The 14,766-nt window shown below is 43.4% G+C and overlaps 1 protein-coding gene across 1 annotated transcript in view; it reads left to right on the plus strand.

Annotated features, from left to right (window-relative positions):
- Positions 1-14,766, plus strand: part of NECAB1 (N-terminal EF-hand calcium binding protein 1) — a 203,502-nt gene that overhangs the window by 167,141 nt on the left and 21,595 nt on the right. The window contains exon 10 of the mRNA XM_040993280.1: positions 14,467-14,579. Coding sequence (XP_040849214.1) covers positions 14,467-14,579 — 113 coding nt within the window. The remainder of the gene's footprint in view (positions 1-14,466; positions 14,580-14,766) is intronic.

Genomic DNA, 14,766 nt, shown 5'->3' on the forward strand with positions numbered 1-14,766 from the left:
TCAAGAGTTGGGGTGGTGATGAACTAAGATAGGTTTGACCAAGGAGCCTGCCATCAATCACAGGTAAAGGAACCCCAACAGTCTGGACTGGTCAGGGCAGCAGCACCCAAATGTGCATCCTGAATAGGATGTGGGGTGGGCCGGGCTGCAACGTTCACCAGCTCATACAAGACCAAATGGAAGGCCAGACTTCGCCGGAACCTGGCCTAAACCCAATGGCATGTATGAGAACTGCGTCTGGGAGTGGATTAAATGGAGGAACTTGAGAAACTCCCTTGGTGAATCATAGCTCCCACTGGTGAACATGTGGTCCAGACCTGGGGGTCGGACAAGCTGGGCAAAATAACTCCAACAGCTGGCAAAGGTGTCAATTGGTAATGGAACAGGGTGGACCGGGCAGGACTGAACAAACCTTAGCCCACAAGCAAAATTAGAGACCAGGAGGGAGCACAGGTCATGCCGAGCTAGGCTCTTCCACCTACTGGTCTGCATGAACCAGGAACACTAAGCCACAGTGTCTTAGGCAGAGGTTGGGACAGGTGTGTGGCTGAGCCAAGCTGAGTCAGAGCAACCACTGGCATGCATGTGATCAGTGGCCGGGAACAGGCCTGGTTGGGGAGTGAAGGGGACAACCCTGGCTGGATTGAGGCTCCCACAAAGGGGAGCGTGTGACCTGGAATGGGGGCTGCATTCTGACCGGGAAACGGTTGTAGTCTCCCTTGGCACAAATGTGGACTGGGATTGAATGCACCAAGCCAGGCCAGATTCCAACCCTCTGGTGTCCTGGAGGACCAGGGCAGATGTAGGATGGACTAGGCAAGGTCTCAACCCCTACTGAGCCATATGTGAGCCATATGTGGGTATGGACGAGCCATGGCTGGGCTGAAACACCCAACGGCAAGAACCAGTTTGGGTTGAAGGCCAGTCAGGAAAAGCCACTGTTCCTGCTATGACAGGAGGTGAACTGAGTAGGGTTGGCTCATGGACCCACTGGTATCTGCAAAATCTGGCATTGGGAGATGTTCTGATGCAGGAGCCTGGGCAATTCCTCTGGCAGGACACAGTCCTGGCAGGTAAGCACAAGAAACATGATAGGAAACAGCCCAGAACAGCCCATGGAAAGTTACCCACTTACATAAATTTGGCATGGGTCGGGGGAAGACCAGGCTGAATCTGTTCACATCATCCACTGGCAAATCCAAGCACCAGACCAGTGTGGGTCGAGCCTGGTTTGGTCGCGACAAAGACCAGTGCACAATATGGAATGCCAGGGTGAGTTTGCCTGTCCCAGATGTGACTGCAGCACCCAATCAGCACCCATGAGAACCAGAAAGGGAGGGGGTGGAGCTGGCAGGGGGAATAAGGAGTGTTTCCTTTGCTGGACAGCTACTCCCAGTGGAGAGCATGAGCTGGGTAGGGGGTAGACCAGACTAAGCAGGGCTACAACACCTGTATGCCTCATGTGGACTAGATCAGGGAAAAGCCAGGCTGAACTGATTATTCCTAATGGTGCAAACAAAATTAGAGTGGTTGAGGGTTGGTTGGGCTTAGCCATAGCATCAGCTGGCAGAAGCTGGTACTGGGGGCTAGTTCTTTCAAGTGGAACCACAAAGCTACCTGGAGAGAGCAAAATCCACGAGTGGGAGAGGCCTGGGAGGGAAATAGTGGGCTCCTCCCTCTTGGGTTACCACTCCCACGGGAGAGCACGAAAACCAGGACAGGGGCTGGGGTGGAATGGGGTGTGGGACAGACTGGACTACTGCTACACATACTGGCAAACCAGGGTAGGGGGCGGGCCTGGTGGGGGTTAATGTGGTTCGCTCCAACTAGGCTGCAGCTCCCACTTGTTCATGCGAGGGCCAAGTATGCGCTGGGCAGAACCAGGCTGGACTGCAACACCCATGGGTTCCAGTGGAAGTCGTAAGGGAAAACAGAACCAACCCAGCGATCGCAACCACCAGTTGACCAGGGCCATGGACTGTGCTGGGCCCTGTACTTGCTAGTACATTCAAGAATCTGGTCTGAGAACACCTCAGACAAAGTTTCTTTGGAGATCTCCCCAATCAAAATGCTGGACTCAAGAACCCTAACCAAGAAAAGAGAGAAGACAGAACAGGTCAATCAACCATCTCAGTTATATGTTGGCAGGGAAATACTGGGTAAACAGAGACTCTATGATGGATTAGGTCAATCAGTGGATTCATCAAAGACCTCACAGTGCTTGGAGTGTCAAGATTGGCAGCGATTCATAACTTTTGAAATATCAAAACCACTTGAGCAAGAACCTCAGAGCATACCCTACATCCGGGACCTGGAGAGGGTGGGCAATTGGGTGGGCCTTCTCCCTTAATACCCCCCTTTAAACATGAAGGAAACAATATTGAAACAATATGGAACTAATAGTCTTACCCACTTTCCTATAGCCCTTGAGCCTTTTTACCGTGATTAACTATGTAAAGATTGTCAAAAATATAATATTTAAAACTAGAGCTGTTTAGAAAAGAAAAAGATGAACATTTATTTTCTTAATGAAAAGCTGGACATCTAGAGTGGTGACAGTTTGTGGAACTTGAAAGTAAATGGACAAAATTATCCTAATAAGAGAGTGGGATGAGCCAAACTAAATGGATCAGTAAATTAACTGATTGAAAGCAACACACACCAAGTTTTAATATTGTACTTTATCTTGAACAAATGTTTACAGCACATTTGAATTTCAGATGTTAGGTCTTTGTGTTGACATTTAATGGTGACTGGATTTTAAAAGCTTGGGTAATTGTAGAAAATCACACTTATCTCACAACCTTAGATAAGTTACTTAAATGTATTAGGTAATTGATGAATATTTTATTTTATTAATGTAGAGTGGATTTAATGGGCTTCATAGATACAATTCCAGAAAGATAAATGCACTTCACTACTCTATTCTCCCTCTCCCAATCCCCTTCCTTCTCCTCCCTTCTTTTCTTCTCTTTAAATTTTGCAGATATAATTTTGATCCACTTTATAATCACAGGCTTCATTCTCCATTAATGTTCAAGAGTTAATTTACAGCTGGATTGGAGAAAGAAGCTCCAGTATTTTGTTGGACAGTTTGATAACTAGATAATGACAATACTCCATGTTTTCCCAATGGCCTTTACACTTGATCTTGAAATGCTCAAGGTTGCTTTCCTTATCTTTTTTCCTTTTATTTTCACATTCAAAAGACATTGAATACAGGATAGAAGGTGAGACCATAGCTGTGTGTTAAGGCTCCGCCCCCTGTCCAAATTGATACCACAAAAGGGTCTAAAGAGGATCCTTGGGGGTCTCTACTAAGCTTGATAATGTTAGCTTTTAGTAGAATCTTACAGATACGCTTACTTTCCCGTGATATATGCCATTTTTCACCACACGTGTTTAATTTCTCCAGAGATGGGTATGTGGAATATATTAACTTGTCAGAAACCCAGAATTTGAAAGTTACAGCCTGTAGGGGGAGGGTTTGAGGAAGGGAGTTTTGAATGCAAATCCCAGGAATGCTGATTTTGAGCAGTCCCAGGGCAGAGAAATTGTTAACTCTGTATCATCTCATATCTTGACATGGAAGACTACACTCCAGGTCAAGAAAAATGAACATCACTTTTCTAAGATTATGAGAGATGATGGTTTATCCTTTTGTAACTTTCTAGGGTGAGACTTTCTTTCTGTAGCCATGAAAGATAAAATTATCTAAGGACTGTTTATGAGAAGTAGCAGTTATTCCATTTGGTGGTGCCCTGTGAAGAGAGAGAAAGACGGAGAGAAATCAACTTCAGTTTTTCAAAGATTAACACGTAACACCATGACTAATTTAGTAGTGCAAACAGATATTTACAGAAAACTAAGACTGGGCAAAGCAGTTCAGGTGTCAATATCGATCAAGAGCAATAAAAAGATTTCTTAAATTGTTTTCAACTTCTTTTTTAATATTTAAAGATAATTTAATTATTTTTACAAAAAACTTTATTATACATAAATAAAATACAGAACGGAGGAAATGAACTCCCCAGGATGAAAATGCAATAGTTATGGATCCATTGTTTTTAAATAGTTTCCTTTGATTATCAGCTTTACTGCTATCCTGGAATGAACTGGTGCAAACTTGTCACAGGTCATGCACATGCAAAATAATGGGTGAGCAGGTTCAGGGTCCCAACGATCTGGGCCATCCCACACTGCCTTCTGAGGTGATAGACAGAGAGCTGGGATAGAAGTGAGCATTCTGGACAGGAACTGGTGAGCATAAATGATGCCAGTGAGACAGGCTGATGATTAGCCTACTGTGCCAACACACTGTCCTGTAAATGTCATCTCTATATATCTTTTGATCTTGTTGTTTGCATAAAGATTCTCTTATATCAGAGAAAGCATATGATATCTGTCCTTTTCGGATTGGCTTATTTAACTGAGCATAATGGTCTCTAATTGGGACCATTTTGTTGTAAATGGTAGAATTTCATTCTTTTTAATGGCTGAGTAGTGCTCTATGGAGTAGATGCACATATTTAGTTTTTTAATAAGAAATTTATTTTTGATCATCTTTACAAAATTGAGAAAAATACATGTGGCCACTCAGTGTCATCCCGGGGTTCTCAATGTGGAGCATGCTCTGAGAGTACTACTCAAGTGGTTTTGATAGTTCTGACATGCTGTTGATTTCACTGCTCCAAGGTTGAGGAAATCCTTTCAAGGTCCAGTGGCTGACACAGTCCACGTTAGAGACTCGGTTCATCTAAATACTTACTGTCAAAGTTTGACCGTGAGAGTTGTCCGATTTGTTCTGTCCTCCATGGTATCGGACCTCCTCCACAAACCTCAGTGAACTGGCTGTCAAGTCTCCAGCAGGTACATCTGGGCATGCCATCCACTGCACAGACTTCAGCAGCTGAGGAGGCCCAGTTCTGATGCGTGCACAAATTCTGTGATTTTTTCCCTGTGGCTGGAGTTTTGAGTCCAGTGGTCCTGTTGAGGGGGTCTCCAGAGAAATCTTGCCAGAGGTGACCACAGACTTGACTATTATGTGTGGGGTCCAGTCCAGTCTGTCTCCCACATCAACCTGCACACACTGGTGGTTCTAGTTGCCTAGTTGGTTCTGTCCCCATCTCATATGAAATCCAATGGATGCTGTAGCCCAGCCAACCCTATCAACATTCAGCCCTCGCACACCAGTGGAATTGCATCTCCCAATAAGCCCTATTAAGTCTGCCTCCAGCCTTGGCTCCTGTGCATACTGATATGTGCAGCATACTGGTCATTTCTGCATCTCATGCAGCTCTCTCACACCTCAATGGGTTCTTTAGACTAGCTCAGGTCACCCGACCCAACTATCCATCCCACACTCATGTTAGCAGATGCCACCCCCCACAGCCCTGATTCTCATGCTCATTGGTGGGAGCTGCAGCCTGTCAGAGGGGTGCCTAATAGTTCTAGCCCCATATTCTGCACTTTCAAGTTGATTCTATGTTCTAGCCTGAAAGGACTTGCCCCCAGTCCCAGAACCTGTCAGCTGATGCTGCAGTAAAGCTCAACTCACTTACACTTAATTCCAGCTCATGAATGCACCAGTGGATACAGTTGCATAGTCCAGAATTATTTGTAGGGATAAAATAATAATAGTTGTTTAGGAATAGGCATACTGTATTTGTTTGAAATGATTTTTTTTTAGAAATATTTCACACCATTTCTCAGGATGGTATCCAACCATAGATTCCATGATTTATATGGTTCCTAAAGCCAGTTTTAGAATGTATTGGCTGGAGAAGTAGTTTTCCTTTTCCATTAGTGGATGGATAAGAAATTTGAAAAATTAATTCCAAGTCAAAAAACAAAGAAAAGGTTCATCTTTACTGAGCCTCGACAGTGTGCTTTATACATACACATAGGTCACCTAATTCTCACAATAGGCAAATGAGGTGGTGCTATCATGAGCCAGGTTTTACATATGCAAATAACATAATAATAATCTGTACAGAGGTTTAGCCAATAGAGCAGAATACCGGTGTTCAGCAACAGCCGTGTACTCATTGCCACATTATGTCCAACTTGGGGTTTTACTGGATTTATAACCACTAGAAAAGAATTGCTGTGTGCTAGCAAATCTGGGAGAACATAAATGATTATTCCGTGAAATCTTGTGCCATGAAAGCAGAGCAGACTCTCTGATCGGCTTGTCTAGGAACCCAGCAGAGGTTGTGAATCCCAGCAGCTGCCCTGTCTTGTGTTCTGGGCAACGAGCCATTATGGAATAATGAGTCTAGGGTGATTTTTTTTTTCCAGTCCATTTACCTCTTCATCCCAGAGTAAGCAAGTAGCATTTATCCAGTACCTGTCCAGTATGGAGTATCTTTATGCACATTGTTTTACTGAATGCTACCCAGGAGTCTGTATTATAAGCACCATTGTTCTATTTTAATGTTTTGGAAAATGTAAAACAAGGGAAAAGTACTGAAGGCCACCTCGCTACTAAAAGTAAAGTCAATTTTTATTTTGTATACTTCTTTTTGAAGGAAAAAGAAGAAAGAGGGGACATGATGATGGAGATATATTTGAAAAAGTGAATAGAATGTAACCATTATATAGTGCTTTAAAATTTCCTGAGCATCCCTATTCCTCTTTTGAAATGAACAAATATAATTTATTTAAAAATTTTTAATAAAGTCTACAGCCAGAAGCAAAAGTGATTTTTATTCATTTGTTTCACAAATCATGTGATTGGGAACCCTGTGTCAAGGTCAGAGATTGGAGATAAAATGCTGAATATTAAAGGCTGGAAAACAGGCTAGGATGAAATACAAGCAACAAAACCAGAGTCCACAGTAAATTATGAGATGAATATTGCTACTGGAAAGTAGAGATTTGCATAACTGGGGAGAGCAATCTAAATTTAGAAGGCAGGTATTGCTTCCAAATAATATATTATTTAAGATAAAACAAGAACGAATAAGCAGAAGTTTGAAACTATATTTGCTATACGTATGTATTTTTGCAACATTGGAATGTTGCAACACTGCACTAAGTTGCTATTTAGGAATAGAGAGATGTCCCAAAAGATTTCTAACAAGCATTTTATAAAGACAGCAACTATTATGAACTTAACATTATCTTCTTGCTACAATGAAAGAGAAAATATCAGCAATTAACCCAGCTCTAAAGTCCAAACACATGACTTCATCCTTCGTTGAGAACTTGGGGACAGTTTATTGTTGTCTAGCTGTCAAATGCTAAGCTGTAGAATGAATCATTGAAAGGGCAATATAGCATTTTCTCAAAGGAATCACTTCATCTGAGCCACACCCTGCGTCTGACGAAGTTTATTGATCTCCCTGGATCCTTTTTGCCTAGTGTCACTTGTGTGCAGTGCATGACACTTTGCCTAAACACCATTGGAATTAGATGAATCCTTTCCAAATCTTTCCTAAACTCAAAAGAATTCTTTTTGAAAAGGCAGGATAGTCTATAGCCATACCACTCTGAATGCGCCCGATCTTGCAGAAAAGGCAGGATAATGTTTAAGGGCTTGCATATATTCTTGAGACTCTCAAAACTCGTGAATTTTCTTCAGCATATTATTTGTTATATACACAAAAATGGTTTATTCAATAGGTACAAATCTAATAAGTTATTCTGTCTCTCTATACCATTAAATCTGTGAACTATGGTATTTAAAATATTTATTTTCACCCTACTTAAAAGAGAGAGAAAAAGGGAGAGAAGGTAGAGTTAGAGGGAGAGGGATCTAGGCTGGTTCATACCCTCAATGCCTGTGCTAGGCAGGCACAGGTGGGCCATAGCCAGCAGCCTGGAATCCAGGTTTCTCATGTGACTGGCAGACATGCGAGTACTTGTGCCATGATCTGGTGCCTCCCGAGGATGCTCATGACCAAGAGGCTGGGATCAGATGAGAGCCAGGACTGGAATCCAAGCCCTCTGCTGTGGATGAGGGCATCCCAACAGGCATCTGAAGCACTAACCCAAATGTTCACACCTTAAAAGATGATTTTTAAATGAAATACGTGTGCCGTGTATTACTAAATGGGAGACTGTTAGCAATTGACGTGTCAGGAACTATCAAAGCATAAGCTTGCTCTGTGATACCTGTTAAGAGATCAATGGATGTGCAAATGAGGGGCTGTGCTACCTCTGAGGACACACTTGGAACATGTAAACGTGCTGTATAGATCCCAGTGACATGAAAAGAAATTGCATTGAGTGTTCCTGGAAATCCAGAGCAAACAGAATATAGTCTGGTGTCATTACCTAATTACACTAGTGTCATTAACTAATACTGACATTGTTCTTCATACATACACGGCACTTTTCAGCCCCAAGAATTGCAAATAATGCACCAAAGATCTATTGTCACAAAATTCCCATAAATTAACTGATAAAAGGTTGTTTTATGTCTGCTACTACAAAGAAATAGAAATGCACTAGAAAGAATATTGTTTTCTATTTCATTTCATTTATGACACATTTTCATAGGTTCTGGGATTCCCCCAACCCCTTCCCAAGCCCTCCCTGCATGGTGGATTCCTCCACCTTGTTGCAGTATTACTGTTCAAATCCAGTCATGATTCTTTCATTGCAAGCATGTACCAAGCATAGAGTCCAGCATCTTATTGTCCAGATAAATTCAACAGTTTCTTGAGGGGACCATCTCTGGTCTGAAAGCAGAGCTGGCAGAATATCATCCTGACCAATTAAAAGCCACAACATAACATCAACAACCATTTACAACACTATGGAGTTAATTGACATGGTACTGAGTGACCAATATGTAAGAGAATGCAAGTTCTTAACCACATCCTGTGACTACTTCATTGACATTTCAATTTTAGTTTATACACAACCGGCTGCTATACACCTTAAAATGGCTATAGGGTACTATTCAGCTGTCTTGTGTCTATTTTCATTTTTATATTCAGCAGTTTATAGTGTTGAAGCATTATTTTTACTGAACGTGGCAAACTTTAGGATAGTCCAAAATGGCTTATAACTCTAACAAGGCATATGTCAACAGTTGAGGTGTAGAACAGTTTTAGGTGGTGTGTGTAGAGAAATCTTCAACACCTTAGTGAGGAGTAACTAATCTTTGTGTCCTACTTAGTAAGGTATATGTGAGTCCAAGTTGACTGTTTCCTGTCTGGTTCTAAGCTTAGAAAGCATATTTTAACATGCAAAAGTGCTCTGGGCGAATTATTCTGACTTTAGAACCTAAGATTTCAGTAAGTTAAATAACTATATATTTCAGTAAACTTTCAGGCCATGTATCATGACAGACACATAGGCTACATTTTCCTCCCCTAACCTCACATTCCACAGCTTTCCTCGACTTGGTCGTATCGAAAATGTATTGAAAACGTATTTTCTTTGGATGACAGATTTTAAATAACCCATGAAAAGCTTCACTTTTCAAATAATCATCCCACTCGGGGGGATTACCTGGGCCTCATCAACTTATTTAGCTAAATGTCTGAGAAAAGTAGTGAAAAGATTTGCCTTCTTTGCGTTGCAAAATCTAGGACTCAAGTAGTTTAACTTTTCCAAATTATACCCATATCAATGCTTATAAGTGCATAGTAGATTCATTTATATGTGGATGTTGCTATATAGCACTGTCATTGTTAACTGTTGTTACCTGACACAGCATCCCAAATTGTAGTGGCTTAACTTGACAGCTACAGTTTTGTAGGTGGGCAATGTAGGACTCATGATCTCCCATGGCGTGTTAGTCACCTGCATGTCATTTTGCTGATTTTGAATTTCTCTTATGTCTAGGGGTTCACTGATGCCCTCTGTAGTCTTTAATTCTCCATTTCACACATTGGCAAACTGCAGCCTACCAATCTGTTTTTGTGTAAATAGCTTCATTGCGACACAGCCACGCTCATTTCCTTACATATGGTTTACAGCAACTCACATTATAGTAACAGATGTGGCATAGTTACAATCCTGTGACACACAAGGCATTAAATATTTTTTATCTTCGTGTAGAGAAAAAGTTGTCTGACCCATGCTATCGCAGGTCTTGTTCACATGACAATATTAAGAATGAAGATCAAGGTTGGAAAATCACCGGCCTCTTGGGGCCTAACTTTAAACTGACATATGCAATTTTGCCACATTCTGTTGGCCAAGGTAAGTTAGAAGGACAAGGGGAGGGAAACAGGTTCTTTCTTGTTGTGGAGAATAAAAGGTCAGATTCCAAAGGGCTTGGATTCAAGGAGTAGTGAAGGGTTCTGGCCCATTTTTTTTTTATCAGATTTCCTGGATCATGTGAGAATTACTTTCAGACTAAAATTATTGTTTATTATTATTAATTGTGGACTAATGGAATATATTTAAATATTTCATGAGGAAAGACTAGGAGAATCACTTGAGTCATTGTTCATCACAAATACCTGATCAAAAAATCTTGTAAGTCTAAAAAAAGAGCATGCCTGCTTTATTCCATTTATCTGTTCATGTTAAACCCTGGTGCATGGGGCTCAGCACAGTAGCCTAGTGGCTAAAGTCCTCACCTTGTATGTGCCAGGATCCCATATGATCACTGGTTCTTATTCTGATGGCCCTACTTCCCTTCCAGCTCCCTGTTTGTGGCCTGGGAAAGCAGTGGAGGATGACCCAAAGCCTTGGGACCCTGCACCCATATGGGAGATCCAGAAGAAGCTCCTGGTTCCTGGCTTCAGATGGGCTCAGATGGGCTCAGTTCTAGCCATTGTGGCCACTTGGAAAGTGAATCGAAGGATGAAAGATCTTTTCCTCTGTTTCTCCTTCTCTTTATAAATAAATGTATATATATATAGACAAAAACTGTTGCATGAGGATCATACAGAGGACCAATTATTTACCACAGGACCTTAGGATTCCCAGCTACAGGCACTGCCTAGGTTGCATGGTACCTAGGCAAGTGTGCCGTTGCTTGGAGAAAAGCTGGCAGGCATTCTGGGCCTTCTTAAAGCCAAATTTATGTTTATTACACCTGTGTGCCAGCATAGCTGCTTATTTACTCCCCCCCCCCTTGTTTAAAGATAAATGGGGGAGGCAGGGAACTGGGCAGGGATACACCACTCCTCCCACCAGGGGAAGCTGGTGTGAGGATTGGAGTGACAGCAGCTGAGGGCATGTTGGAGAGGGAAGGACTGACTTTGGGGTCCTCCACAGCTGGGTCACTATACTTGCACGTAGGATAAGGAGCTGAGATGGGATGGTTTAAATGGGAGAAACCAGAGGGCATGCCAAAGCACCAGCCCATATGGGAGACCTGGGCTGGGCTAAATAGTGTCACCCTCTGGTTATTGACTCAGAAAAACTGGAGCTGAGAGGTATGTATGATTGGGCTGGGCTACAATACTCACCTGTGAATGTTGAAACGGGGAGTAGGCCATGTCAGGCTGGGCCACAGCACCAGTCAGAATGCAAGAGAACCAGATCTGGGGACAGATTCTGTAGGGGAATTGTGAGCTCACCTCAGAGGGACGGCAGCACCCACTGGTTTACAGAGAGTGGAGGTGGTGATGGGCTGATTCAGGCTGGACCACTAAACGCACCTGATAGGAACCCACCTGATCTTTGCAGGAGCTGGGGCTGGGAGAAGGCTAGCGAGCCAGGCTGCAGCACCCACTAGCACATGGAAGGACTGGAACTGAGTGCAGACCATGCCAAGCAGGGCCACTCCTCCCACTGGCATGCATGAGATCTGGTGCTGGAAGCAAACCTGTAGGAGAACTTAGGGAATCACTCCCCCCGCCCCCCCCCCACACACACTATGTTGCAGCTCCCACTGCAGAGCTGGGGTTGAGAACAGGCCAACCAAGTCTGTAGCACTCTTCAGCATTTGTGTGAGGGCTGGAAACAGGCCAGGCTAGGCCAGGCCATAGCAGCCGCTGCTATGCACAAGAATCAGGATAGGGTGTGAGCTGCACCTAGTTGGGCTAGGCTGTACCAACCACCAGCTAGAGCTGAGACTGCAGGCTGGCCATGCCTTCCTGGGTTGAAGCACTGCCAGCACACAGACGACCCAACTGGAAATGGGCTGGGTGGAGGAAATCTGGGGAGTCCCCTGCTGGGCTGCAGCTCCCACTGATGAAGGAGAGCCACCGTGGGTGGACCAGGCTGGGTAAGACTGCAGCTCCGTAAGCATCCCAGTGATTCAAGACCACAGAGTCCTGTCATCTGTGCTTCTGATGCCCTTCAGCTTGGTCTCCATCTCATCTATATAAATGAGGACATGGGAATGCTAACTTCCTTCTTAAGGGTCTGGACACCAAAGTACCACCTAGTACTTCTGTTCATACTCTATGAGAATTCAGTAGGTGGTTACACCAGACTTCAAAGAAAGATGGAATAGAATCTTGGCCATGTGTCTAGAAAGAAGAGGAATGGACAGAGTACAGTTTCTGCTGGAGTCTAACCTCGTGTCATCAAATATTCACTTACATCGTTGCTTCCACATATAGACCTCACAGAGCTATCTCTGTGCAAGAGAAACCATCTAAAGTTTCTTCCCATTATTGCTTCCTGTTCACAATCTAAAGCCTGTGGGTTGTGCTCAGTCCCATAAGTTCAGGATGTGGTCCCTTGTGGACTCACAAATTTTTTTTAAAATCAAGAAAGTTATCTCCCTCGACACACAGGGACACAAACACACGATGCAACTGAGCCAAGATAAGCATCACTGGGAAAGGGGGTGAGTGGGAAGTGTGTGCCTTTCACAGGTCGATTGCAACACGGAATTCATGCTGAGAAAGTGTTTTTTCAATGAGGGTAGTTTTGATTAGACCCTGGGTCTCTATTCTGGGAGAAGCCACACTGTGCTTTGTTCTTTTGAAAGATTGTCCTTGGCCCATAATCCACCCTGAGAGCCGAGCAGCCCGCTGGAGAGTACTAACGCTAGTTATCTTAGACTGCTTCCGGCTCGTGGAAGTCTGTGATCCAAACATTATTACAAAGCTCAAAACAGTCACAATGCTTTGAGACTGGGGTTGAGACTTTGTTTGGCAATAGTTTTCTGAATTCTGCAGAATTCTAATCAATTTAGAGTCAGTTTCATGTGCCAGTGCTATAACTAGTGTGTTTATCAAGACCTAGTTTCTCCCGTTGTTTATTTCTTCACTATGCTCCATGAAGATAAGAATTCTTTCTTGATCCATCCCTAGAAATGCAGAGTCACATACCAAGTATTTACCTGAAGTGGAAGCAGTTTGTGGAATATATTAAGTGTCTATTGCTTCATATTCAACATTACCTTTGCATTATCTTGTACTTTCATGATTTCTACCAACCCTTTACATCTATTTGTGCTGTTATAATTTCAGCCACTCAGTCTTTGAAGAGAAGGACAGGCTATTGTCAAGATCTAAAATCCCGTGAAATTCCCAAAGGCAAAGCTTCATGGGCACCTTGAAGCTGCAACTGCTGGGACAGAGATAAGATCTGTGGCCGTGAGCAGTTTCCACCCAACCCAGTCTGCTCCATTACACACAGGCTGCTCGAATGCTAGGACATCTTGAATGAGGTCAAACCTAATGGCTTAACATGCTTGAGAACCTCCTAATAGTGGATGGGGTTTTGGAAATGCACTGGTGAACATAGTTTTTGAAATGTGATTATAATGGCTGTTGCGATGTGTTTACCATCATAGAATATTCCAGGAAAAGAAGGTACTGTGGAGTGGACAGTAGAACTTTTCTTTAAAAACTGGTAAATGACTCAAGTGTGGTGCTCACATCTTGGCTGCACATTAAAAAGAAACACTTAAAGACATTTTAAAACTATTGTAGCCTTGGGCCAACACGATATCTCAACTTGTCTTCCACTTGTAAGCACCAACATCCCAGGTGTGTGCTGGTTTGTGTCCCAGCTGCTCCACTTCCCGTCCAGCTCTTTGTTTGTGACCTGGGAAAGCAATCAACCCTGTGCCCATATGTGGGAGACCTGGAAGAAGCTCCTTGCTCCTGGCTTTGGATTGGCTCAGCTCCGGCCACTGCAGCCACTTGGGGCATGAACCAGCAGATGGAAGATCTTTCTTTCTAGCTCTCCTTCTTTCTGTAAAACTGTCTTTCTAATAATAATGATAATAATAATAATAATAATAATAACAATAAAGGCTGGCCCCACACTAAAGATTCTGATCTGAAAGTGATTTTCAATTCTTCTCACAGAATCTAATTGTGAAACACTGATTTTAAACATAAGTGAAATGTCTCACTGTGAAAGCCACTTTCATTAGTTCCTGTTATGAGAGACAAGAAAAAAAAATCCTACCTCTGTCAAAGCTTTTATTTAGCTTTGTACTTGGAACAGGCATGGCCTCTCTTGACAAATGCCGTTTTATGGATGATGATCATTTGATTCAAGAGGAGCGAGGGGATGGGCAGTAGGGGTCAGCTTAAACGAGGCTCATGGTGGCCAGCGTGTTAACCCTTGCCTCTTCCTGAGCAGCACGTCATGCTGGTGCAGCGCCAGATGTCGGTGATAGAAGAGGAGCTGGAAGAATTCCAACTTGCCCTGAAGCACTACGTGGAGAGTGCCTCCTCCCAGAGTGGATGCCTGCGGTGAGTGATCCTGCAGTGGCGCTGCAGCTCCCAGCTGCGGTGGGAGGCCTGTCTTCCTTAGATGTGGTTTGGGATCCGGAGGCCCTGCCTCTGAGGCGCCCCCTGGGCAATGGTGTGGAGATGAACTAGATGTGTTCTTGTTTGATCCTTGGCCCCCATGTCAGTGTAATCATTACAGGCACTAACA

Source organism: Ochotona curzoniae, unplaced genomic scaffold (assembly GCF_017591425.1).
Source record: "Ochotona curzoniae isolate NIBS_2020 unplaced genomic scaffold, NIBS_Ocur_1.0 contig_1071, whole genome shotgun sequence".
NCBI lineage: Eukaryota > Metazoa > Chordata > Mammalia > Lagomorpha > Ochotonidae > Ochotona > Ochotona curzoniae.